General features: G+C 41.2%; 1 protein-coding gene across 4 annotated transcripts in view; it reads left to right on the top strand.

The window, feature by feature from the left end:
* Positions 1 to 25034, top strand: part of SMURF1 (SMAD specific E3 ubiquitin protein ligase 1) — a 44825-nt gene that overhangs the window by 13597 nt on the left and 6194 nt on the right. For 2 of the 4 annotated variants that reach the window (XM_064389844.1, XM_064389843.1), the window contains exons 2-15: positions 12093 to 12131; positions 12531 to 12639; positions 13454 to 13587; positions 13704 to 13769; positions 14587 to 14662; positions 14966 to 15219; positions 15972 to 16056; positions 17886 to 18032; positions 19119 to 19323; positions 19608 to 19711; positions 21164 to 21278; positions 22230 to 22408; positions 23224 to 23361; positions 23709 to 23829. In XM_064389844.1, the coding sequence (XP_064245914.1) occupies positions 12093 to 12131; positions 12531 to 12639; positions 13454 to 13587; positions 13704 to 13769; positions 14587 to 14662; positions 14966 to 15219; positions 15972 to 16056; positions 17886 to 18032; positions 19119 to 19323; positions 19608 to 19711; positions 21164 to 21278; positions 22230 to 22408; positions 23224 to 23361; positions 23709 to 23829 (1772 nt within the window). The remainder of the gene's footprint in view (positions 1 to 12092; positions 12132 to 12530; positions 12640 to 13453; positions 13588 to 13703; positions 13770 to 14586; positions 14663 to 14965; positions 15220 to 15971; positions 16057 to 17885; positions 18033 to 19118; positions 19324 to 19607; positions 19712 to 21163; positions 21279 to 22229; positions 22409 to 23223; positions 23362 to 23708; positions 23830 to 25034) is intronic. The other 2 variants (XM_064389846.1, XM_064389845.1) reach the window with 1 other exon arrangement.

The raw sequence follows: 25034 nt of genomic DNA, 5'->3' as shown, positions 1-25034 counted from the left end.
GCCATGAGGTTATTGGTTAACCACATCCAGCCAGGGCATGTCCTGGGAGGAATCCTGCTCCAGCTCCCAAGCAGCAGCAGGGTTGGATTGTCCATCTCGCTGCTGCTCAGCTGAGACATAGCCGTGAGGGCTGGCTGTTTACACCAGACACCACGGGTGATTAATCACTCCTGAAGGAAGTAGCTTCCTTTTAGTGGCTGCTGTCATGCCATGTGCCTGACAGCCTTCTCCATCATCTGAGCATTTTGGATGGAGCGTTTTGCTGAGGGAGCTCTGAGATGCCATTGCAGAGGATGGGCAGTGCTGTGTGCACACCCTGGCACGGAGCAGCAGTCATTCCGTCCTGCCAGCCCGCTGCTCCTGAGTCACAGAGCTGTGTGTCCCTCGAGAGCGAGGGACACACACGGATTGACCCACATTTCCTCGGGCACTGCAGCACTCACGTGCAGCTCACTGCCAGGAAATCAGATGAGAACTGATGTAACTCAGTTCATCCAGCGTTTGCATGGCCTGGCCCAAAGTGCTTTTGGGGATTTACCACTTGTGTGACTAATAGGTGATTAGGTAGATTGGAAGGAGTGTGTCTACGTGCTTCATGTAGACAAGACTTGTCCTGTAACAATGGCAGCACCAAAAAAAGTCTCTTACACATCATTCTCTCATTGTAGTTTTTAAATGAAACTGGTTATTAAATCAGATTTTCTTCCTCTACGTAAAAGCTTTCATACTAATCCCTTGGAAAGTTTGTTGCTTAGGGATGTTTTTCCTGTGACAGCTGGACAATTGTCCTGTGGAAGAAAACAATAATTCAGTCCTGGGGTTAATAAAAGAACAAAAGTAGGTGAATGAATGAGAAAAATTTGGCTTCACAAAGCTATTAATACCTCTGTAATTGCAGTCTTTTTTTGGAACAAGCCTCGTTTCTGTCCCGTTCTCCTTCGCCTCTACCACAGCTTCCTTATTCCTGCACATCCACTTGCAGTCCCCTCCTTCCCCAGTGCCACCACTGTCACCTCCCCACGTCCCTCCCAGGCTCAGCAGGGCTGGCACAAGGCCCAGGCTAATAAGCCCAGACAAGCTGATTCCCTGGCAGGTGTCCAGGTGGCTGCTCACCTTTTAGCATCAGTGCCCTCCACAAACACGGCTCTTTGGGGCTGCCTTGGGTTTTTCATTTGTAAACAGAGAAAGTTTGAGCTGAGTTCTCTGAACAAATGAAAGAACAGACAAAAAGACAGTGGTCAGCTATTTGTAACCTCTTGGGAAGGGATTATAACGGGCAGAATAGTCACAAAACAAGCTACTGGAGATTGAAAAGAATTCCAGGAGTTAAAAACAATATTGTAAAACAGCTAATGTACCTGATTCAAAATGAGAAAGGATGCCAAGAATTTAATTTGGGTGAACACGATTTTTCTTTGCTCTTCCTGTTTTTAAACTTTGCACCTTTATTTTAGCTTTTGTATAGGAAATTAAAGCAGTTGTTCTATTTTGTAGCTCAGCACTTAATCAGGCTGAATTATTTTTTAAAATTTTACCTGGATGGTCAGGGTGTCATTTTTCCCTTCTTTTTTTGCACATGCCTCTTGAATGGTCTGGAATCTGATGGATATAATTTGAATATGGAATGGTAATGAAGACAAAAATAGATGTGTGCAAGAGCTGCTAACAGGGAAACCATCAAGAAGAGAAGTCAGTGGAATGTTTAATTCCATCTAGTGTGGGCAGTTTTCCCCCTAAGACATTAGAAGCATTTATACCTCAGTACTAAGATCCAAGTTAGGATCAAGACTTCATTTATTATGGGCCATTAGGCTCTGCCACTTCTTTCCAGCACCAGCTCCATCTTGATGATCCATATGTTTGTTATCCTCAGGTTGATAACGACAGCCCAAGGAGCTCTGGGAAGAAAGAAGTACTTGGGAATGAATTCCAGCTGGTTCAGTTTTTGGCTGGCCACTCTGAACAGCCTAGAACAAAATGAACTCATGGCTCTGGGCTTTTGTGCTCCCTTAACTCTTCCCTGAATGTGGACTTTCACTGCCCTGGTTTTTAAGTCAGAGCTCACTCAGGGTCAGGTCAGAAAGGGCTGCTGGAGCTCATGTGTTTGTTACCATCTGACCAAAAAGCAAACAGCAGCTCTGAGAATAAGGAAGGCAAAAGCTGTAAGAGCATGAAAATGGTTTTTTTTTTGGCAGCAAGGCCCATGGCTTTGAAAAGCTTTACATGACAAGACTTGAGACTTTTTATGTTTCTATCCAAACATGCCAAAAAGCACTCAGCATACCTCAGTTAAAATCCAAGCGTGGAAAACAGTGAGATGTGCTGGAAATCAGGGAAACTTTCTGAGGCATTTGCTAACCTGAGGTATGTGGTGGTAAAGCAGTGATACGGTGCTGATGCCTTACTTGAAAGAAAGAATGCTTTTCATTTACTTGCAAAAAAAAATTTGGGGTGTTGACTGTGCCTCTTGAGAAGTCATCCAGTTCCTGCTGGAATTTGTCCTGGTAGCAGTTGCTGAAGTTAGTAGTGCCAGAAGAGGTGCTTGGTAAGTGTTACTCTTTGCAATAGATTTTGAGCAACTTCTTGTTACAAGATTTCCAGTTACTGAAGAAATTCCAAATGAGTCTTGATTATTCTAAAATAAGTTGGGCCCTGTGCATTGTTCTGAGGTTTCTTCTTTATATGTGCTTAGTAGCCTGTAGGCCAAATTTTCCTGTGGAATTTCTGTATTGAAAATTCTTCATTCACTGGTTCTGTATGAATGAAGAAATGTGGATTCTTGAACACTGTGACCACAGTGGTCATCAGTGTTTTTGTACTTGTATTTATGAACTTCTAAAAATTACTCTGGCAAAATTTGTTGGTTTGCATTTTCAGTGTTTTTAAAACAGGGATTTTTTTTTTTCTCCCTTCATTTTGCTGAAAGTTAATCTCAACATCAGCAGCTTCCTGGGTCACTGAAGTGGTTCCCGTGCCAGCTTCCTGCTCTTGGTTCACAAGGAGGCTTCAGTGTAACACTGAGTTGGGCAGTGCAGAGCCAAAGCTCTATACTGAGCACTAAGGCAACGTTCCATGTGGATTGTTTAACTACAGCTCTTTTACTGATACATTTAAGCCCCATGGGATGAACTAATAGTTTACATAGTTTACAACTTACACATAACACCATCAATTTTTTGAATAACAGTGTTCTTACTTTTGAGCAATCTACTTAGCACTTGATGAAAACCAGACATTAATTTTGTACTGTTTATTATATACCCCAACTGGAAACTTTTGTTCCTGTAAAGTTGATTTTATACCTTATTTAATTGCAGTAAGATATCAAAGAAGTCAAATACTGGTTTTGTCTGGAAAAACAAATCTTGGTTTTAAATTGAGATTGAGAATGTGTTAAATTACATTTTTTTCCTCCTTTGCAATAGTGCTTAACATTCAAATTGCTTTGTTGAAATACTGACACTACCTGTATGTGAAGGAATGTAAATACCAGCCACTTTTTGGAGATACAAAACATATGTTTTATGTTTTAAACTGAGAAATCTGCTTCGTTTTAGCTTGGAAGTTGTAGACCTTTTGCTGTTAGACAAAAATTCAGTGTTTCTACTGAACTGTTGCTTGGCTTGGTATCTACTCGAACTTTGCCAAGATTTTGTGTCCCAAGGTTTCTTCTCTCACAGGTTTCCCGTGTTCTGCAGCAGCAGGTCAGACTCCTTTCTGCCTCCTGCATAACAGCAGCCATTCTGAGGCAAGGCAATACTTACATACTGAGCTGGAGATAGTACTGGCTTGGAAAGTACAAAAGTTGTGTTGTGTTCCTGACATTTCAAGATTTTTGCTCAGTGGACAGGACCCCAAGGCTGGCTCTGGTTTAATTGGTGTGAGTGCTTCTGCATTCTGCTAATTGTGGTGCTCAGTTAAGTACCCGCAAATGTGTTGCTTCTGGTTTTGGTCTCTTGTTCTGCACTTTCTCCCCTTTATAAAGCAGCAGAGAGCAGTTGTGCAGGTTTTCCTCACGGAATTAGGAAATGAATGGCTTGTAAAAGCTCGAAGTCCATTAATTGGATAGTGTTTTGTGGGGGAAAAAAAAGGTGCTGCTAGTACAGAAACATACCTGTAACTTGAATCTCACAAACTGCTTATAAAATATGCAGTGGTAGCAGTGGTCTGGGCAGCCCCAGAGAGAATATCTGGGAAGCAGGAGAATCTTAATTTCTGTGTTTTATAGTGAACATAATATTTATTGGAAAAGCCTTTTATGTACTGAATTAGTAAGCAAATGATCAGCTGCACAGGAGAGTCTTTCTAGGCTTCCTTTTGGTAATGAAAATAAGGTGTTCAGGGCTTTATACCTTGAACTTATGAAAGTGAAGATCAGAGACACTTTAAATGAAACACACCTCTCTGAAATGCTGACTGAGCACAGGCACTGTTCTCCACTACAGGAGTGTCAGCTATTTCATACCTAATTTATGCCTCAGCAATATCTAAAGCATTCAGGGTTTCTTTTCTGTATTTGATTTTTAATTTACCATTGTTCACCTCACATATTCCAGAGAAACGAATTCATATATCTGAACATTTGGATAGGATTTCTAGAAAGGACCTTTTGTTCCTGGGACTCTGGGATTGGGGCTGGGTTTGAGCTGGGTTCAATCCCCAGCTCTGCCTGGGACCTGTTGTGAGCAATGTTGGGATGAGAACAGGGTCCTGTTAGGTGCTGACAATTTTAGGGATTGGAAAAAGATGCTTTGAAACCTTCTTGGTGTTGAAAGTACAAAATATTTTTGGCCATCTTAGTAAAATTCAGTTTGGAATCTGAGTTATGAGTGCATGTGGGTGGAGGAACATGTTTTTCATGCTTTAGGAATTTTTTTCCAGATGCTTTTGCAGTGCTTGGGTGACTGTAAAAGCAAAGCATTGAGATTTCAGCATGGATTTATTCCTTAGTTTGAATGCAATTTAAGGGAATTGAGCCACATAGTTTCCTGGTGTGTTTTTAGCTTCATTTTGGTGATGATGTTGCACAGCTCACGTTGTGTCTGATCCAAAGTGTGAGCACAAGAATGTGCAAGGCGTGCAGATAAGTCTGTCTGGATAGACACCACTTGCTTGGAAATATGAATTATTCAATGCAAGTGCACGTGGTTAGAGATGCAAAAGATTGAATAAGGGAAGAATCCAGAGCTGTGTTGATCCCAGTAACTGTAACTTGCATAGTGAAGTGTGGAGTAAATGAAAAGTCCATTTTGTATTTCCAGCAGGATTTTTTCTATTGAAATAGTTTTGTTTAGCTCTCAGCTAAGAAGTTGTATTTGCCTTAAGAACAGCATATTATTCTGTGTGGTTTTAACAGCAATTTTGAGGCTTTTACATGTATTCCTGTATCTTACTAGTGTATACTATACAGAAGGTGATGCAGTAGATGAAGCCTGAGTGTATCCTTTGTTTTCAGGGAATCTTAACTGAATTTGGGAAATCTCTCCTTACAAAATTATTGTCCCACTTGGCTGTGGTCCTGGCAGAATTATTGGTGGGGGTGGATGACTGAGTTTTAGAAACCATACAGTGGGTATAAATTACATTTCCTGGTAAAGCTGTGTAAATGATGGGCTGTTCTTGAGAATGGCTGTAAAATGGTGATGGCAATAACTGACTTAGCTCTTAAATTCCAGTTCTCACAGAAACTGGTTGTGCTTTGGACACGTTTGGAGACAGCAAAGAGAAAGTGGAAGGGATGTGAGGGAAGACAGAGCTTCAAGGACATCTTGGTGACAGAGAAGGTGTCACCAGTTAGGGTCTCACTCTTGCCCCAGCATTTCTGGCTGTATTTCCTGCATCTGAGCAACCACTGCAGGGCCAAGAAGAACAATTAGCTGATGAAACAGAGGTCTACGAAAGGTTTGCCCTAAAAAATAAACTTTAAGAGAAAAAGCACCCATGGAAGTACAATTTGAGTGGCACATGGGCCAGATAAACCCCATGGGCAGCTTCTGCTTTCAGAGCTGAGGGTGCGTCTGTAAGTCTCAGGCATTCAGGGATATTTGGGGGAAATGGGCAACTCTGCACAGAGTATGACAATGCTCTTGGCCTGGATTAGAGGGAGGCATTGCAAAGTCATAAGAAAATTGAGGCAATAGCTGGGATTTAATAAAAGATTTAATCTGAGAGCTAACCTTTACCTCAGGTATTTGTTAGGGGTGAGGAAGGGGAAAGAAGAGAGAGAAAAGTTGGTATGAGGAATAATTGATAAGCTTATTCCCACTTCTGATTTGTGTGCCTTTCTTGGATTCTGTACATCAACATTAATTCAGCTTCCTATTGATCTCCCTTTTTTATCCCTGCAAAGTTCTTCAGCTGATTCCATAACTCTTCAGAGTTTCTCCAGTTTTACATCTCAGTCAGTTAATTTTTAAACTTGCTTTACTGGTCTTGTGCTGCACACAGTTTCAGTTAAAAGGGAATTTAATGAGTCTTGTTCTTCCAATAGCCCTGTGCTGGGTTTTTCAATGATTTATGTTACTGAGGGTTAAGTCAGCCCTTGCTGGTTGTATGTGAAGACTTATTGTTGTAGAATTTTTCGGTTTCAGTAATTCTTAGGAGCAGAGATGAAGCTCTTGTGTTTTGTCAACTTGATTTTTTTTGCAGTAGGAGAACTGCCTCTCATTCGTGACTGCTTTCTGCTTAGGTAGGATGGAATTTTGATTCCTGACTAAGTAGATACTTTAATGACATGTTAATGGACTAATAAAAATGGCTTTTTCTGGGTGTGTGGTTTTTTGAAGATCTCTTCAAAGTTGTCTAGTGTTTGCAACTGGCTACACGAAGCCAAGTTCCAACCCACGAGGAGATCATGCCTTGAAAAGAGGCTTTGATTTTTACTGCAGCCTACACAAAAGGGCCACAAAAAGGGTTCGTGTATCAACTCTAGCGACTCTTTGAGAATTGAGGGTTTTATAATGAAGCTTTGCTTTAATCTGGTAGTCAAGGTCTGGTTTAGCATGAGTTCAGGCAGAGCCTTCCAGTGTCAGGGCATGAATGCAGGGCCTGAAGTCGGAGGGGTCTGGGGGGTTTTTGGTTGGTTTGTGTCTCAGATTGCAAATCTCATTGGCACCACAATGCTGAGATCATTAGTGAAGGCCACTCAGGGTGCATGTCAGGATGAAATTAGTTCCATACAGCTAATTGGCTTATTTGGCAAATGTAAGGAAGGCTGTGGGTTTGTTTACCTCTCGGTGCTCGCCGGCGCTGCAGCGGTTCGGGTTCGGTTACTGGGAAGTTAAAGCAGTCTGGATTTATGCATTTCAGTCTCGAGCAGACAAAGAGAAAGACCAAAAGTATTCCTAAAGCAAACAAAAAAAAATGACTAGAATAGAAACCTTGGCCTTTGTGGTGACAATTTAAAGTGCAATTTGTGAATAAAGTGGTGTATTTCAGCTCAGTGATGTGGCTAGCTGTAGAGAAACTGCATTTTTACACACTTCAGCCATCTTTCCTTTCCCATAAAACCATTTTTTTGTATCCCACCAAATAGAAATGATTGCCATCCTTAAAAAAACCAGACGTGAAACCTTTGCGGGTTGTCTGGTAGGAGAAATAAAAGCAGACCTTATCTGCAGTGAAGTCTCATTTAAGGTTATGTGCAGAGAACACAACTGTAAGCAGAGTCATTCCTCAGGGCAGTTCAGAAGGGGTGGCATGTGGTATTCAGAGTATTTTCCACAAAATCCACTGTTTGGATGAGACATGATTTCACATAAGAGATTCAGCAAAGATTTTAATTGTGGGCCATGAGTTTTAGGGTGTTGGAGCAGCATTGTGGTGAATAGCTGATGTTTGCCTTTTTCTCCTTTTTTGGGGGAGGCTTTTTTCCACTTTATGTACATTATTTTTGCCATGCAGCCTTCCCAGAGCTGTTTTTCAGAATGGGATTTCAGCTGTGGAAACCAGGCTGTGAGCTGGCACACACAGGGGACTGTCCTGCTGGGGCATCTCCAGCACAGGCTACCAAGTTCACAAGTCAAAACCTACACAGGCTTTGAAGCATTAGCAGAGATATTTACATTACTTGGATGTCTCAAATTTGAACCTGCTTTGCAGCCATTTTCATTTTCCAATTGTGTGCAGTAACTTTAGTTTCATTTTATGTCAAGATCTTTATTACTTTGTATTCCAAAGCCTCATTGTTCTTCTTTGCTTCTATCTTAGAACAAACCAGCCAGCCTTGGTGCTTGTAATGATTATGCTGCATATCTCTGTGATTAAAGATGGTCTATACAGAAGGAAATATTGAGTGAAGTCCTTTGTACGCCATCAGCCTGCTGGCCTGTGTTTATCTTCTGTCACAAAGTAAAACGAATATATCCTGGAATCTGGCTGCCTGTTTGTACAAGCATAAATAATTAACCTGAAATATCCAAGGGAAGGCCAGAGATGGCTGAAGGTGGTATTTGCCAGCATGGTTCCCTGTGACCTCTCCCCACCTTTCCTGAGGAAGATGTGGACACACTGCTGGTTTGTCCTGTCTTGTCTCCAGAATTAACTTGGACACTGAGTTGAAGGCCGTGGTTAGCTCAGATAATATCACATGTAAAGGTCCTTAATTTGAGCATGGAGGCTCCTACCTTTAACTTGCAAAGTGTGAATGAATGCGATCCCAGGTGCACATTTGCCTGCTGTTTTGCATTGGTACAGGCTGGGCCTATGGAATATTTTCATCACTTGCCTTATTTACTTTACTTTTCCCCTCAGGAAACTGTGTCATTTGTACACTGTGCAGCTGGAAACACTTGTAACATCTTAGCAGTGTGCAGTGGGATGGGGTGTGTTGGGAGCTGGACTCTGATCATTATGGGTCCCTTCCAAACTGAGACATTCTGTGGTGTATGGGAATAAATCTGGTGCTGATGCAGAGTCAGGCTCTGTTTACTTGGGAGTGTTTGAAATGGTTCCTGTCCCAGACTGTTTTTCTGTGCCTCCCTGGGAGTGCTGCTCCTGCTGCAGGATGGTGGCTCAGGGTGAACGAGGAGCTTTCTGATGCAATTCTCAGCTGGCTTGTTCAGACGCTGGTGCCACTCTGTGCTCTCCTCACTGTACCAGTCCTGCTCCTGCAGCACCTCCAGAACCACAGCAATGATTCATTTCTGTTTGGAGGCAGGGTGGACAACCAGGGCCTGGCAGAGGAACCTCTCAGCTCACTCAAGCTACATCCCCAGGGTGAACACTGACTTTGTCTAAGGCTCGTCCTTTCTTCACCTCCTGCCAAATATGCTTTCACACTAGCACTTCACCCAGCTGGCTAATTTGGCCTTTGAAATTATCTCAATAATGTCAGGTACTTAAAAAAACATTCCCATCCCTTTATAAATATTATAATCTAGATGTAAAGACATTGTTTCGGTGTTGTTTGGGATCTGTTGTATTAAAAAAAGAAGTTTTTCAGAGCTGTGCAACAATTGGGAGCGGAGCATAAACAAATCCTGTTTCAGGCTGAAACAAGTTGGTTGACTTTGAGGAGGCAGAATGTAAATACCCAAGTCAGGAGAATTAATACCTTTTGTAGTGTTGCAACAAATGCAGGGAGATCACTCCTGCTGACAAGCCCAGAACCTTTCTTGTTTAAGAGAAAGAAAAACTAAAAGAAAAAGCACTTTGGAAAATGGGCAAAGAGGGGATTTGGGCAAAACCTGGGCAAAGACCTAAGGGTCTGTCTCATTCTCCTAAACACCCTCTGAATCGGGGATAAAATTAATAACTTTTTAAGCCTTTGTAGCTAAATCTACTCAAGTCCATGAACTTGGGGCTTCATGTAGCAGCCATCAGGTCCTTCCTCTGCTGTTGGGACGATGTGTTTAAGAAGGAAATGTGGCCCAGTCCCAGCTTTGCACAGCAGGGAGGGGCTGTCTGCTCTGCTGTTGGCATGCTTTCACATCCAAGTCTCCCGTTGCTGACCTTTGCCACCTGTTTTTTTACTGGAATTTAGAAATCTGTGGCTTTTAAGTGATACAGCTCTTGCAAATATTTTTTTGCTCTAGTGGGTTTAACATGCAAATAGTGGAACAGAGCCAATGGTCCATCTCGGGCAGCCTGATTCTGGAGATTGCTCCATAAAGGTTTATTTCAGCTATTAGCTTTTGTGCCAATATTTTTCTTACAAGAAAGAGTAATAATTTTTGCAACCGAAAATTGAGGGTTTCACAGGCTGTGAGTGGAAAATTGGCAGCTGTGCTCATCTACTGTAGACTGAAAGGCTGGGGCAGAGGGAAAAGAATTACATGAAAAATATAATTCTTCAATAATAGCTTCAGAAATTTATGCTGCTGTTTTGAAAGCACACCTGAAATATGGAATAAAGGTAATAATTATATGGACAAACCATGTGGAGAAAGTTACAGATTTCATCCTTCTCCAGCTCAGTAAAATATTCTTAAAACTGGGGATGGCAAAGTAGAGTTGATTTTAAAAATCTCACAGAATTCCTTTTGGCTGGTACTAGCATGCTAAAGTTCTTATTTTACTTGTACTTAGTCTGTTTCTTGAGTAGTTTTTCCTCTGAAACACTCTCAACAGGAAAAGGAAATTAGAGGTTGCTCTGGTGCTTCCACAGGCAGCGGATGGTGATTCTCTAACCCTGTGTTCTTTCAGATTGAATTGCCATAGTCTGGCACACTTCTCTTTTTGGTCAGTTGTTTAAAAAAAATGCAAGAGAAGCTTTCTCTGATTATGGTTTACCAGTGTAAGAAATAAGTAATTTTTAATCCCTTCTAAAAATACTTTCCTGGTGTGGCTGCTTTAATTATTACTAAGAGGGAGGATTTCTGTATTTTTTTTCCATGAGCTTCTGGGTTAAATAGTGGATTTCTTTGGTCTGTTGGCTTGACATGTGAGGTGAGGCAGTTTTTTCTCTGCTGCCTGTGTTACGTAGGGAATGTTTCCCTGGAGCTGAGAGGTGGAATTCCAGTAGAAGTATATAAAAATAAATAAATAAAGTATTTGTTCCTTTGCACCTTCCCTTTCCCCAGTATAGAATTTCAGTGAGACTGAGGGTAATTCAGGAAGGAGGGGAGATGGAGATGAGAAGGGGAAATGGTCCATACCTGGGGAATTGGCCATTGATTGTCTTCTGAGCCTTCATTCTCATTCTGAAAGATTTCTTTTTTTCCCACTGGGGAAAGAGACTCCCTCAACAGTAATTAGGTCTTTTATAGTTACCTTCCTTTCTTGGATCTTAGTTTGAGATAAGTTGAGCTCCAATATTTTCCTCTTTGGCTCTGGAGTTGTTTTTCCTGGCCTGTTAGAACAGTTTAATGGATACTAAACAACTTGGATTGCTGAGATCCTACTGAGCAGTCCTTATGGAAAAGCAAAATTAGACTTGTAGCTGGTAATAGACTGGTAGAAATGGAGATTGATGTGAGTTTCCTGATGTAATTTTTTCTTCAACTGCTGTGCTGGTGAGTAGAATTGGAGAGAGGGAAACGATGTCTCACTTGTGGCCCTTTCAAAGGAAAACATCTTGATGCAGATTTTTTTTCCAGTATATTAATTTTTCTCCAGAGTGAGGCCGTGTCATACTTATCCCCAAACCTTTGTGTATTTACAGATTGCTTGTGCTGTTGCAGAATCCCTGCCATGCTTTGTTTCACCATGTAGCCACACTTGGTGTGCAAGGAGCAGGAGGTTGCACTGCATTTGATGGGATTTAGTGAAGAAGATCTCTTCCAGGAATCCCAGAACTGTTCTTTGTGCAGAAAATGATTAGCCCTTGTTCTAAAATGGATGGATTCTGAAACAACAACAAAAAGCTGATTTAGCGTTTGTCTAAACATGAAGTAAAGAAAATTAGGAGGTTTTAATGCAAAGGGATGTTCATTAAATCTTCTGTGTTGTAACAATAGAATTAAAGCAGCAAATATAAAGCCAAATTTATATGTAAATATTCCAATCCCAGATAAAGAAAACAATGTTCACATTTACTATTTAGGTGGCTTTTATTAATTATGATCAGGTATTATTTTAGCTGATTTGATTACCAGAAAGATTTTTTTTTAAACAGTTTTAAGATTTCTTTATCTGCTTTTTTTGTTTTGCAGTATTGTGTGCCAAGAATCTCGCAAAGAAAGATTTCTTCAGTAAGTATGTCCTAATTGTGTAACTTTCTGCTCTGGATTAATCAGATTTACCTGGAGATGGTGCATTACTGTGGAGGCTCATCTCTGTGTGTCATATGCACTGCATTACTACAGGAGTACACGTTACTCGGGGTTGTAGATTGTGTGCACTTCAGGGTTGGAAACACTCAGGGCTCACAAATTCCAGCTGGAAATCTGACTGATGGAAGCACAGGCAGGCTGCTGCTCACAGCTCTGTGCTGAGGGGTACCAGGAGCATCCACCTCAAACACAGGATTTACTAAAATATTTCCAGGATAATGACAACTGTTCTTTCTTGAATGGGGAGCTTCTAATGGCATTGTCTTGGAAGCAGCAGAACAAAGGACTGTGTTTAACAGCACCTTTTCCTTTCCACAGGACTTCCTGACCCATTTGCTAAAATAGTTGTGGATGGGTCAGGTCAGTGCCATTCCACTGACACTGTGAAGAACACGTTGGACCCCAAGTGGAACCAGCATTATGATCTGTGAGTTGCTTGGAAGGTCATAAGTAATCAGTATCCCAGAGATTTGTCTAGTGAAAAAATGTGCAGGGTTGGCACTGCAACTTCATTTTCTGTTAGCAAGAAGAGTCACATTTCATAGAATCTCAGAACAGCTTGGTTGGAAGGGACCTTAAGGATCATCCAGTTCCACCCCCTGACGTGGTCAGGGACACCTTCCACTAGATCAGGTTGCTCCCAGCCTGGCCTTGGACTCTTCCAGGGATGGGGCAGCCACAGCTTCTCTGGGCACCCTGTGCCAGGGCCTCAGCACCCTCACAGGGAAGAATTTCTTCACGATATCCCATCTAACCCTGCCCTCTCAGGGACTGATTTTTTTTCAAGAAGAAAATCCCTGTTAATAAAGGAGTGGTACTTTGCTTTTAGGTATTTGAATTTGGAGGTACACAGCACAAGGGCTTAGTGAGCTCTCCTGGAGCAGTGCCATCCAGCTTTTACAGAAAATTGTCCTTGTTGGAATGATTTATTTTCCTCAAATTATTAGAACCATAAATTCTGCAGTTTTCTACGTTAATCGACTTGTTGTTTAGCTTTTAATGAGGCTGGCTGTAGTTAAATTCATGCTGCAGCAATATCAATTTCCCATGCTGTGTGAAATCACTGTGCAGTAATTCATTAATAACAGCATTTTGGGCATAAGCACTTGTGTACTTATAATGAAGAGGCATGACCAATGTACTAAAATGTGTCAGAATTTGTACCAATTACAGCATCAGTTCTGTGGAGTAAAAAGAGGTTATTATTTCTAAAATTACTCTTTTAATATGTATCTTTCTAGATACGTTGGGAAAACAGATTCCATAACCATCAGTGTATGGAACCATAAAAAAATCCATAAGAAACAGGGAGCTGGCTTCCTGGGGTGTGTCCGACTCCTCTCCAATGCCATCAGCAGGCTAAAAGATACTGGATGTAAGAGCACTTCCTCCCTGGTGTGACCAAGAACCCTCCATACCTTGTACTGAGTAGTGGATAGTGTTCCCACCCAGCCCTTCCCAGGGTTGATTTTTTCCAATTCTCCTTTGCAGACCAGCGTTTGGATCTATGCAAACTCAACCCCACAGACACCGATGCTGTCCGAGGCCAAATAGTGGGTAAGAATGATCCCAGCTAAATTCCATCTGCTTGGTAAATATCCATAGGGAAAAACTCCTCTAGTCACTGCTTCTGTGCCTGTTCTGTTTTCTTATTTTTCTGGGATTAAATTACATAACCTGAAAATTTTCATTACACTCCTATGCAGGAGTTTGTTTCCTTTCAGTTGATGATGGGAAACAGAATTAAAAACAGGGAATGCATCTGGCAAGGCTTCTGCTGCATCTCTGGAAGGGTGAATGTCACTGGGAAATGATGCATTTGGGCAAGGTGACAGGCAAAGTGAATCTTCAGTGTTAAAAAAGGATCTGGAGGAGTTAAAAGACATTTTACAAGTTGCTGGTTTGACACCTTTGACTCATGGAAGCCATTTCCAAATTTCAACAAGGCCATGTTCATTTTACAGCAAATTTACCCCACGTTTTACTGCCCCCAACCAACCCCAGCTTTTCAGTGATATATAAATGTATTGGGCAAGCTCCAAATTCTCACCCTAAGATGACATCTAGTGGTGAGCAATATTTTTCCAGCTTCCCTTTCTAGATCCTCATGAAACCCAGATGTAGAACTTGACATGTTTGATATTTACAGAAATAAACTCAAGTTTTGAGGGGATGGCCCTCTGGTTTCTCTTCTGCTTTTTAAAAAATTAGTGATGCTTTAAGAGAATGGAGGGAATTTTGATAAGTGATGTGTTCTTGTGCATAGGATAGAGCTTTCCTTAATATTTTTCCCTGTATAAATGTGGATTTTTTTGCTGTTTTTAAGAATGCAGTTTTTCTTTTATTGACCCGAGTTTGTGTTTTTTTCTTTCAGTCAGTTTACAGACACGGGACAGAATAGGCACAGGAGGTTCTGTAGTAGACTGCAGAGGGCTTTTGGAGAATGAAGGGTAAGGATTATTTCTTTACACTTAATTAGAAAAATGGTCTGTGTGTGGAAAGACTGTAACTAACATTAGAAACTTAAGTATCAATGTGACTACTACATTTTCTGGGAATGTGTATCAGGTAATTAGGCTAAACTTGGTAAGGCTTGATTTTTTTTTTTTTTTGTTACGAGCGCTGAGAAATTTTGGTATAAAAACATCAATAAAATAGCACCTCTTGGCTTAAAAGCCACAATACTTATAGTTGTGTGGGGAGAGCAACAGTTATTTCTGCATTCACTTCCCTCGTGATGGAAACTCTCGAAGTTTCCCCATTTTCAGGACGGTTTATGAGGACTCGGGGCCGGGGCGGCCGCTGAGCTGCTTCATGGAGGAGCCGGCGCCGTACACGGACACGACGGGAGCGGCCGGGGGGGGCGGCTGCCGCTTCCTCGAGTCCCCCAGCCAGGACCAGCGGCTCCAGGCGCAGCGGCTCCGCACCCCCGAGGTCAGAGCTCACACACAGACACCTCAGAACAGGCCCCACGGCCACCAGTCGCCTGAGCTACCTGAAGGCTACGGTGAGTGTCCCACAAAAGGGTTTCGTTCATCCATTGTGACGTTCATCGTCACAAATTTTTTTTTTTCCCTTTCAATGCGTGGAGGGGTTTTGCTTGTTGGAACAAGCAGAGTCCACGTGCGTCTCATTCTGCCTTTTGGAAAAGGAGCTAAGTGCAGATGGGAGTTTGAGATTGGCTAATTAGCAGTTGGCTACGCCAGGATACACTGAGGGGTTGATGGTAAATTAAACATGAGGTTGTGGTGTGATGCTGTTACAGAAAATTCACTGCTAATCTTGGCTGTGTATCTAGGGAGAACGAATGTAAAGAGCTCTTTAAACTAGAGCAGTAATGCTATTTTTTTCTTCCCCCTTGGCATGTTGTGTAGGTTTGAGCCCACATTTGAGAAAAGATCAGGAAAATATATAAAAGCAATAAAGAAACCAATAGTATAGAAGATTTGGGAGGGTGGGATTAAGGAGAATTTAAACCTCAGAAAAGAGCACACCAAATCTAAGAGTAAAGAAATCTAGTTCGGAGGTTTGGAAACTAAAAATGCAAACTAAAACATGCTGGTGCATGGATCTGTGAGTTTCAAAAGAATGTTGAAATGTGTAGTCAGAGTAAATTTGTCAAGGACAAAACAGTCCATGCTGCAAAAGATCAGTATAATGGCTCCAGTAATTTCTCCTAGGAGGAAAATATTCTAATGTCTTTAAACTATTTTTTTTTAATAATTGTAATTTAGAACAATCTTCCTTCCATTTTTATAGAGCAAAGAACAACGGTACAGGGACAGGTTTATTTTTTGCACACACAGACTGGAGTGAGCACGTGGCACGACCCAAGGATACCAAGGTATGTATTTATGGTTAAAAGTCAGGGGGGTTTGGTGTGTATTTGTGTGGCAGGATGCTGGATTTATAAGAGCAAAAATCTATTAAATGGTCTGTCTGAATTTAAAGGGAGAGCTCCCAGCAGAAGAACTGTTTGGGATGTTTCTAGCTACCTTTTCACCAAACATTAAGGATTATTCTTTTTCAAAGAAAGAATTGTTTACTTGTGAATCATGTAAAAAAGCAAAAAAAAATACGTAGCCCTTCAAGAATTCCTGTTTGACAAATTCTTTCTAAAATGTTGATGTGGCTGTTTTTGGTGAAGCTATAAATTTCTGAATCTTACCTACAATTTTTTTTTGTACGAAAACAGTTTGGACTGCAAATTGAAGAAAAAACTGACTTATTTCTTAAAGTAATTGTTTCATGAATCTTCAATTTGTAACTTTTGTTTTATTAGTGCTCACTTGTTTATAACTGAAGGAAAGATTACTTGTTATCTTTAAACTTGAAATAGTTTGAGGTTTTTATGCTTTAGGCCAGTAATTTGCAGCTAGAAAATTTGAATCCTTCACATGATTAATTTAGCAAAGCCTCTTTAAACCTTAACCTGCAGTTAATCCAGGTCTTTGTGAGTGAGGTCTGGTGCTCTTCCTGAGTAGCTCTGAATCTGGGCTGTTTCAAGGGCCACCTGCACACCAGATTCAAGAGTGAAGTTTGTAACTCTCAGCTGCTGCCCTGCCTGGACAATAGAGGAATGTGGTACAGGATATTAGAAAAATGATACAGAGTAGTGCAGGCAAAAGGGGTGATAAAAGCTCAGTGTATGGAAGGAAATGAAAAACAAAGCTGAGAGAGAGAGAAAAGAGCTGATTTTAGATTAGCTGGTCTTGTTGGAAGAAGAAATGACAGTGGTTGTTCATTTGTGTCAGTCAGGTCAGGTTTGTGTGCCCAAGGCCTTGTGTCTTCTTCAAGTGATGCTGCTCACCCTAAAGGAACGTGCTGCTGCTCCTTTTTCCAAATCCTTGAGCCAGGGTTTCAGGAGCAGCAGTGGAAGTGGACACAACAGTGACTTGTGAGTCACAGGTCACACCTATTTTAGTTAAAGGTGACTTTTGTGCTACCAGCTTGAGGTGCAAAAACCTAACCTTGGCATGGGCAGAGCTGTAGGTTACAACTTGCTGTAATCAGATCTCTGCAGGACTTTCAGATGCACAGCTGATCACAGCAAATGGTCCCAACCATAATCTCCTTTAAGGAGCCTAACAAGGGCTTGTCTGTCTGCCTGTGTGTCCCCTTGGCTTATACTCACTGTGACACTAAGGCACCTTCAGGGTACAAGCGTTTCTACCTTTCTAAAGCCTCTCAATTAACTCATTTATACAAATGTTAGATGGTTAGATTTAGGTGAGGAATTGCATAGAGTGGTGTCTTCAACCCTGAATCCATGCCAACTGTCTAAAGAATACTTTACTTAACAATAGGTTTTCTGTCTAAAAATAATCTTCATGTTTCCTTCCTTCCTTTTCTTGCCACTCTTGGTGTTTTCCTGAGTTAGGTGGCTGGAGCCTTAGGTATTTTCAATCTTTTTAGCTGTAAATAAAATGTATGTATTGAATTCAGACACTGGCTGGAAGTGACTGCCTTTAGCAGCACTTAGAGTGGTACCTGAAATTTATCCAGGATGAAAGGGCTGAGTGAATGTGTTAAAAGACTTACTCTCCGTGGTTTTTCAGTCAGGATTCTAACCTTAACCTAATTAAAGAGGTGATGTTAATTTTTTTAATGATCTTGGTATTTGGTTGCTTAACTTCAAATGTGCATTAACATCTTGTTTGTTTTTCACTTTAGAGACCTTAACAGTGTGAATTGTGATGAACTGGGACCTTTGCCTCCAGGCTGGGAAGTCAGAAGTACAGTTTCAGGAAGAATATATTTTGTAGATCATAACAACAGAACCACACAATTCACAGATCCACGACTACATCACATCATGAAGTAAGAGCTTTGCCTGATAAATAATTCCTGTTAGGTCTGGGAGTCATGAGGGGCTGAAACCCTGAATGATAATTAGGGAACAGATGCAGCCAGTGCTGTAGTCAGGGTCCAAGCATTGGGGGCTCTCAGTGCTGGTTTTATCTAAATTTTTTGCTGAGACTCTTCAGAAGGGTTTTTACTCTGCTCTGCACAGTTCTGGAATTGCTGGGGTGTGGGGTAAAGATTCTGCCAGGGCTTCCCCAGCAGTCAGCTCACGTCTGTCTGGATGAGCAGTTCTAGCTCTGTGCTGGCTGTTCTGGTTCTGGACTAACTTCATGCTCCCTTGAGCTCCAGACAATGGGAATGTGAAGCCAGCTGGAGCCTGGTCAATGGGTGCTGTGCCCAGCCAGTTTGGGTTTAGCAGGATTTAGTAAGCTCAGGTTCTGCATCATGGAAAGGCAGCTGAACTGTTGTGGAACTGACCCTGGAAGCAGCCTGGCAGTGCTGCTTGTGCCCAAGGCCAGACTTTTTCCTGTGCTTGAAGCCAGCCAGGGAATCTCTGCATCTAAGAAATAATTGCTCTACCCAAATAAAGCATTGATGGATAAGGATAGTTGAGTGTATGAAGCTGCAACTATTTGGGACAAGTGTATCTTTCTCTCTTAAAAACCATAGGTGCAGTATTTTTACTGTGTCAGGAATCCCCAACCTCATTCTGCTTGAAGCTGGAATAAAATCAGTTGCAGTTGTTAGACAGTTCCCTTTATAAAGCTGTTTGTTCCATTAGAGATCTCTTTCCATGCTGCACTCTTGAAAGTTCTCTGTGTGTGGGAAAATACCACACAAACTTTAATTACTGCTCAATCAGCAGTCATGCTCCTGAGCCTTCTGCAGTGCTTTGCCATATAAAAACAGTTCAAAAATGCTGAAATCCTTTAAGTGTCTGTGTTCCTTACACCCTGAATTTAATGTAAAGATGGTACAGATGCATGCAGCTGAATACACATTTCACTCCATGTTCCTCTTAGAGAAGCTTCTTCCATCATTGTTTTACATATTCTTTATTGTTGTGTGTCCAGACTAAATATTGTCCTTTTTGTCTCCAAGCCATCAATGCCAGCTAAAAGAGCCCAGCCAGCAGCCTCTACCAGCTCCAAATGAGGGCTCATTGGAAGAGGGTGAGGAGTTGCCTGCACAGAGATATGAAAGAGACTTGGTACAAAAGTTGAAAGTTCTTAGACATGAGCTCTCTCTTCAGCAACCTCAGGCTGGTCACTGTCGCATTGAAGTATCCAGAGAGGAAATATTTGAGGTATTTGATTTTTTTTTTTTTTACTGCTAACAGCAGCTTTTGTCACTGAAGAGTTAAGTAAAACTGATCACTGATTATAAGTTTGCTTGACAAGCACCCACCACATTACACAGTTGTCATTGAAATTTGCTTCAGGTTAGCACTTGAACAGAGTCGTGTTTTCTGTAGTTCAGTAGCAATCTGTGTATTACAGAAATGCAGAGATCTTAATTATGGTATTAGAGAAATCTTAATAGACTTAATTATAGGAAATAAAACAGCTAATTGTACAAATGCACATGCAGGAATCCTATCGTCAGATAATGAAGATGAGGCCAAAGGACTTGAAAAAGAGGCTTATGGTGAAATTCCGAGGAGAGGAGGGCCTGGACTATGGAGGAGTAGCAAGGTGAGATTTTGGGGGTTTTCTGACACCTCTTAACTGTAAAGCTGCCCTTTAAGTGCCCTATGGTTGCTACCATCCCCTTTCAAGCGACCTGTTAATGTCATATGTTAATTATTTGTGGTCTAGTTTGTAGCCAGTGAAGCTGTAGCTTCACTCTTTATATGGTAGATTGGAAAGTGGAAGTTTGTGATTTTACAGTTGTGCCACTGCAAGTTATGAAAGTCTCTCGGGGAGTGTATAGACCCTGAAGTCAGATCCAGATCACAGGAATGGTTTTGTTAAACACACCTCTCTGATTTCCCACAAATGGATTGCAGGAGGGTTCCTTTTTGTTATGTCTCCGCTGCATTCAGGAGAGTTCTCTGATCTGTTGGAGCAGGAGTGGAGATGAACTAATCCTAAACAAAAGCTAAAATTTCAGCGAGGACTTGCCTCCCTCTTAAAAATGACAATAACTCCCTGCAGGTCACATCAGATCTGAAATTCAGGAGCTGATTTAGCATCACTGAACAAACGCTCACCTGGTGGCTGAGAGTTGTGTAAATTCACAGAGAAATTTCTCAAATCCACAAAAAAAGCTTCCCACTTAGGTGTCTTTCAGTGATCAGTCCCTGGACAAAGGAAAGAAGCTGGAACATTCTGAGCTGCCTTACCCAGGGCAACCTTGGGTGTCTCCACTGTTGACATCCTGTTACCCCGATGCCTTTCATAATTGCCCATTAGTTGCAACTGACTCTTCCAGATCAGTACAGCTCCTCTTCTAAGCATTGCAATTGATAGTTCTCTCCGAATATTTTGGACCTGGGAAGGGTGTCCAAATTTAACAACAAAGGAGTATTTGTCGTGGTGACTTGGGAGGTCAGAAATAGCTTTAGTTTTGCTCCTGTCCTTGTGTGTTACCGAGGTGAGAGAATTTACCCAACCCCTCCTTTTACTGCACTTGGTCTCTGTCCCTTCTGGCCTCTGCTGAAAGCAGTCACCAAGCTGGCAGAAAAACAGCTTTTCTAAAGATTCTCAGCAATTGAGCTGATTCTAATCAAAAGTTTTTTTAATATTTCCTTATACTGTACCGGTTGCAGGGAGCAGATCTTTGAGGCTCCAGCTGAACTCTGTACAAAGGCAGGATTTTTTTGGAAGTGTGTGGCCTGTTCAGACTCAATTAGTTGATGGCATTGTCTAACAGCTTGCTGTAGCTTCTTTAATTGATGTTAATCCCTTCAATGCTTCTAAACTAAACCAAGTCTGCCCTGAGTGGAGTAGAACATTGTGGGGTTTTAATCACACCCTTTTGGTCTAAAAGTGGAGGGCAGCAAAAGAGGATCTGATTTTGAAATAAGCATTCAATAACTGATCAATCACAATAACAGTGTTGTGTAAAACTTAAGTGTAAGTTGCACTCATCTAAATTTGTTGGTTTCTTTTTTTTGTTTTGTTTCTTCTTTTTTTTTTTGGCAGAGAGTGGTTGTATTTACTGTGCCATGAAATGTTGAATCCCTACTATGGACTCTTCCAGTACTCCACAGATAATATTTACATGCTGCAAATCAATCCAGACTCTTCTATCAATCCTGTAAGTACTAATTTCTCAGCAATATTCCTACTTTAAGAGATGTCCTCTGCAGTTTCTTACAGCTGTTCTTTCACAAGAAGTGTCTAAACTGCAGAGTGAATTGGCATAAGAAGGTGTTAATATCTTTTATTTATACAGTAAGAAGCAGAGGGGTTTTGTTCAGAAATTAAAAGCATGACAGCCTTTGATAAATATCTGATTTCTATGAGACTCCTCAGTACTGATTGGTTTGCACAGTGATTCTGAGAAGACAAGACAGATGAAATTCATCTTCACTGTGAGCACAGGTGGTTGTGCACACAGCACAATTACATTACATTCCCAGCAGTCCCACCCCATGATTTCTAGGCATGTATCCCTTGCTTGCCCTTTCTCACCACCCTCCTGTGCTTGCTTTTTATCTTACTGGAGGATTTGTATTGATGCAGCCCCTAAAAGGAGCAGCAGTTCTGTATTAGTAGAGGGAATTCTGCCTGACATGACATTTCCTGACATTTGCACTGCAAGATGAGGGAGGTGGATTGGAAGAATGTTAACCATAGGTCTTACACCTCAGCTTTCAAGAGTTAGTTTAAAAAGAACGTGAAAGAAATGAAGGAAACAAGAACACTGATTCCTCAAGAGTAGATACATTTGGATGGCTAAATAAAGAATAAACTAATTTGTTTGGAATGCTCATCTTGGATTCTGGAGGTTTCACAGGGATTTTCTTTATCCAAGTTTTTTCCCTTTGAGAGGTCTAGAGACTTGAATCCAATTTATTAATCAGGTAATGCACAGAGACTTCTCAAGGTTTTTAATCATTAAATGCTTTGTTTTTGGTTATATTGTGAGGAAAAATGGTGGCTGCTCTTGTCCAGAGGGCTGCAGGTAACTCACACAGAACAAACCACTGAGGGTGCCACAAGATGTCAGTGTCTTCCCAAGCCTGATTCTCCTCTCTCCCTGCAGGACCACTTGTCTTATTTCCATTTTGTTGGTCGGATAATGGGTTTGGCTGTGTTCCATGGACACTATATCAACGGGGGGTTCACAGTTCCCTTTTACAAGCAGCTGCTGGGGAAGCCCATCCAGCTCTCCGATCTGGAATCTGTGGACCCAGAATTACACAAAAGTTTAGTCTGGATCTTGTAAGTACTGAATTTAGCAATTGTCTCATCGTAGAGGAAATGGGGTAGAGTTTGTTGGCAGTAGTGAGATGCTTTAGACAAAGAGTTTGCAAAAATCTTTTTATGGTGGCTGTCTGTACAAAGTCATTAAACTATTCTTAGTAAATCAAAGGTACTTGAGGGGAAGTTCTCATTACAAACTCTCCTTGTAATGAAGTAGATACTAAATCATTAAAGGTTGCATGGGTGTGGTAGAATATCACTATCAAAATCCAAACTCAAGACAGAGGTCTGAAGGGAAGTACAGCCTTCTTCAAAAGAAAGCCAGCTCTGATTAAAATGAAAAAAAAAATTGAAGTAATTTGGGCTTCTGTATGCTTACAGAACAAGATCCAGCATTCAGTGTAGCTTTGGGACTCTTTGGAACTGCTTTGCATTATCTCAATTTCTTTTCCTAAAAGCAGTTTTGAATTTTGTATTTAAAGAAGTTACTGACGATGAAGTTCTCTATGTATGATCTCTTCTGTGCTTCAGATATGTGACAGCAGATCAGATTCTTGCTGGGTGTACATATATTAGTGTGGGTATTTCTGTATGTAAGGTTTTATCCTGAGTTCTGTTAGAATTAGATGAATATCCCATATCTGATCAGGCTTTTCAGCATGCACTAAACCATACAGAAATTGGTGATGGTGGCAATATTCCTCTGGAGTGTGAAATGCAGGTGCTAAAGATTTAGCCTGAAGGCTACCTAGGTGCTAAAATAACTCTCAGCATCATCACTGAGAGTTAGCAAAATGCCAGAAATGCTGAGTTTACCCCCTGTGCCTTGGCAGAGAGAATGATATCACACCAGTCCTGGACCATACGTTCTGTGTGGAGCACAACGCCTTCGGGAGGATTTTACAGCATGAACTCAAACCAAATGGCAGGAATATTCCAGTGACAGAAGAGAACAAGAAGGAGTATGTCAGGTATTGCAAACAGAAATATGTCCTGCAAATGGAGTGGGAAGAGGGTAGGAAACAGAATTTTTGTAGATAGTGAAACCAAGGAGGTAAGTATTTTGGGTGGGAACTCCTGAGTCGTAAATGACATGAATGTTTTCACCTGGGAAGATGAAGTTCTGAATGGAATTTTGGTTTTTCTGTTGATGGTGCAATAATTATTTGTTGATGGAAAAAGGAATGGGTAAGCACTTCTTCCATAATACAGAATGTGTGTATTAATGCTCTGTAAAATGAGCATTTTCCAAGTCTGCTGTGAAAATCCCAGTGCTGTCCAGCTCATCACCCCTGGCTTCCTCCTTCCTCCCCCACAGGTTGTATGTGAACTGGAGGTTCATGAGGGGAATAGAGGCACAGTTCCTGGCTCTGCAGAAAGGTTTTAATGAACTTATTCCTCAACATCTCCTTAAGCCTTTTGACCAGAAGGAACTTGAGGTATGTTTCATCCACATGGATTATTGTTCTGTAATTTGTTTGATCCACAGTCAAGCAATGATTTAAAAAACAAACATTAAACAAACAAACCACAAAACTTATTCCATTCTATGTACCAGAAAGCTGAGTATTTGTTTAACCAAACCCTTTCAGATTTATTCTAGACATTCTTTGGGTTGATATTATTGAGAGGGCTACTTAAACAGGGAAAGACAAATAACACCATGGTTTCTGTCCAAGGACAAATTCTCAAGGCAGGTGGTCTGAGAAGGAGAAAACACTGCAAGTTTGAGGAATTCTTGGCAAGACCAGACACGTTATTTACCCCAGAACTTCTTTTGTCCAGTAACTTTTCATGAGTGGCTGTTTCTGTTTGCACACAGGAATTGGTTTGCAGAAGTAGAAGAGTTGAGCATATAGAAAAGAAATTAATTTGTCTTCTTATCAAATCCTGAGGTGCAGAAAGCTACTTCTTAAAATAGTTCCTGTTGCAGCAATTTTTCCTCTGGTTTTGCTTCCTAGAAAAAATAAGACAACCTGTGGAATATTCATCATTTGTGGTTTAGAAAGCACTAGCTTTGTGCTAGTCAGTCATGCATTTTGGTTAATCCCCAAAGTTCTTGCATTCCATTTGCTTAAAAAGGTAGATTAAAAATCCATTAAATATTTCAATACTCTCCATGTCAGCACAGTCTCAACCCCCCTAATGATGTGAGCAGGTGTAAGTGGTGCTGTGGTGGTGGCAGCTGCTAAAGGGCAGCTCTCAGCAATGGGATCCTTACTGTGGAATATTATGGGAAATTTAAAATACAATGCAGATTTTGTTTTGAGGGGTGAAGTTTACTCTGTGCCGTTTATTTGTTGTTGCCAGAGGAGGTGGTTAAATGCATGGCCAGCAGCAACTTCCTTTTTGCAACCTGGTGTCACAAGAAAAAGAAGTGATCTGTCTGTCTGTGTCAGAGATTGTCTACAAATGGTGTCAAAAAACAGATTTAAAGTTTCACTAGTTTGTTGTGGAACAACAAAGCAGCTCAGATGTTCCCTTAAGCTGAGCAGGTTTCCATTGTTGCTGGTATTGGCACCTCTAGGACAATCCTGCAGCAGGACAATGGTGCTGTGCCACAGCCTTATTCCAAATCAGTGCTGTGCCCTCACAATGACAGGCTGTACCTTCCAGGGAGCACAGATTTAATAAAGCAGATTTT

The sequence above is a fragment of the Passer domesticus genome, chromosome 15 (genome assembly GCF_036417665.1).
Source record: "Passer domesticus isolate bPasDom1 chromosome 15, bPasDom1.hap1, whole genome shotgun sequence".
NCBI lineage: Eukaryota > Metazoa > Chordata > Aves > Passeriformes > Passeridae > Passer > Passer domesticus.
The sequence above is the reverse complement of the archived record's forward strand: the minus strand, read 5'-3'. Positions and strand labels throughout refer to the sequence as shown.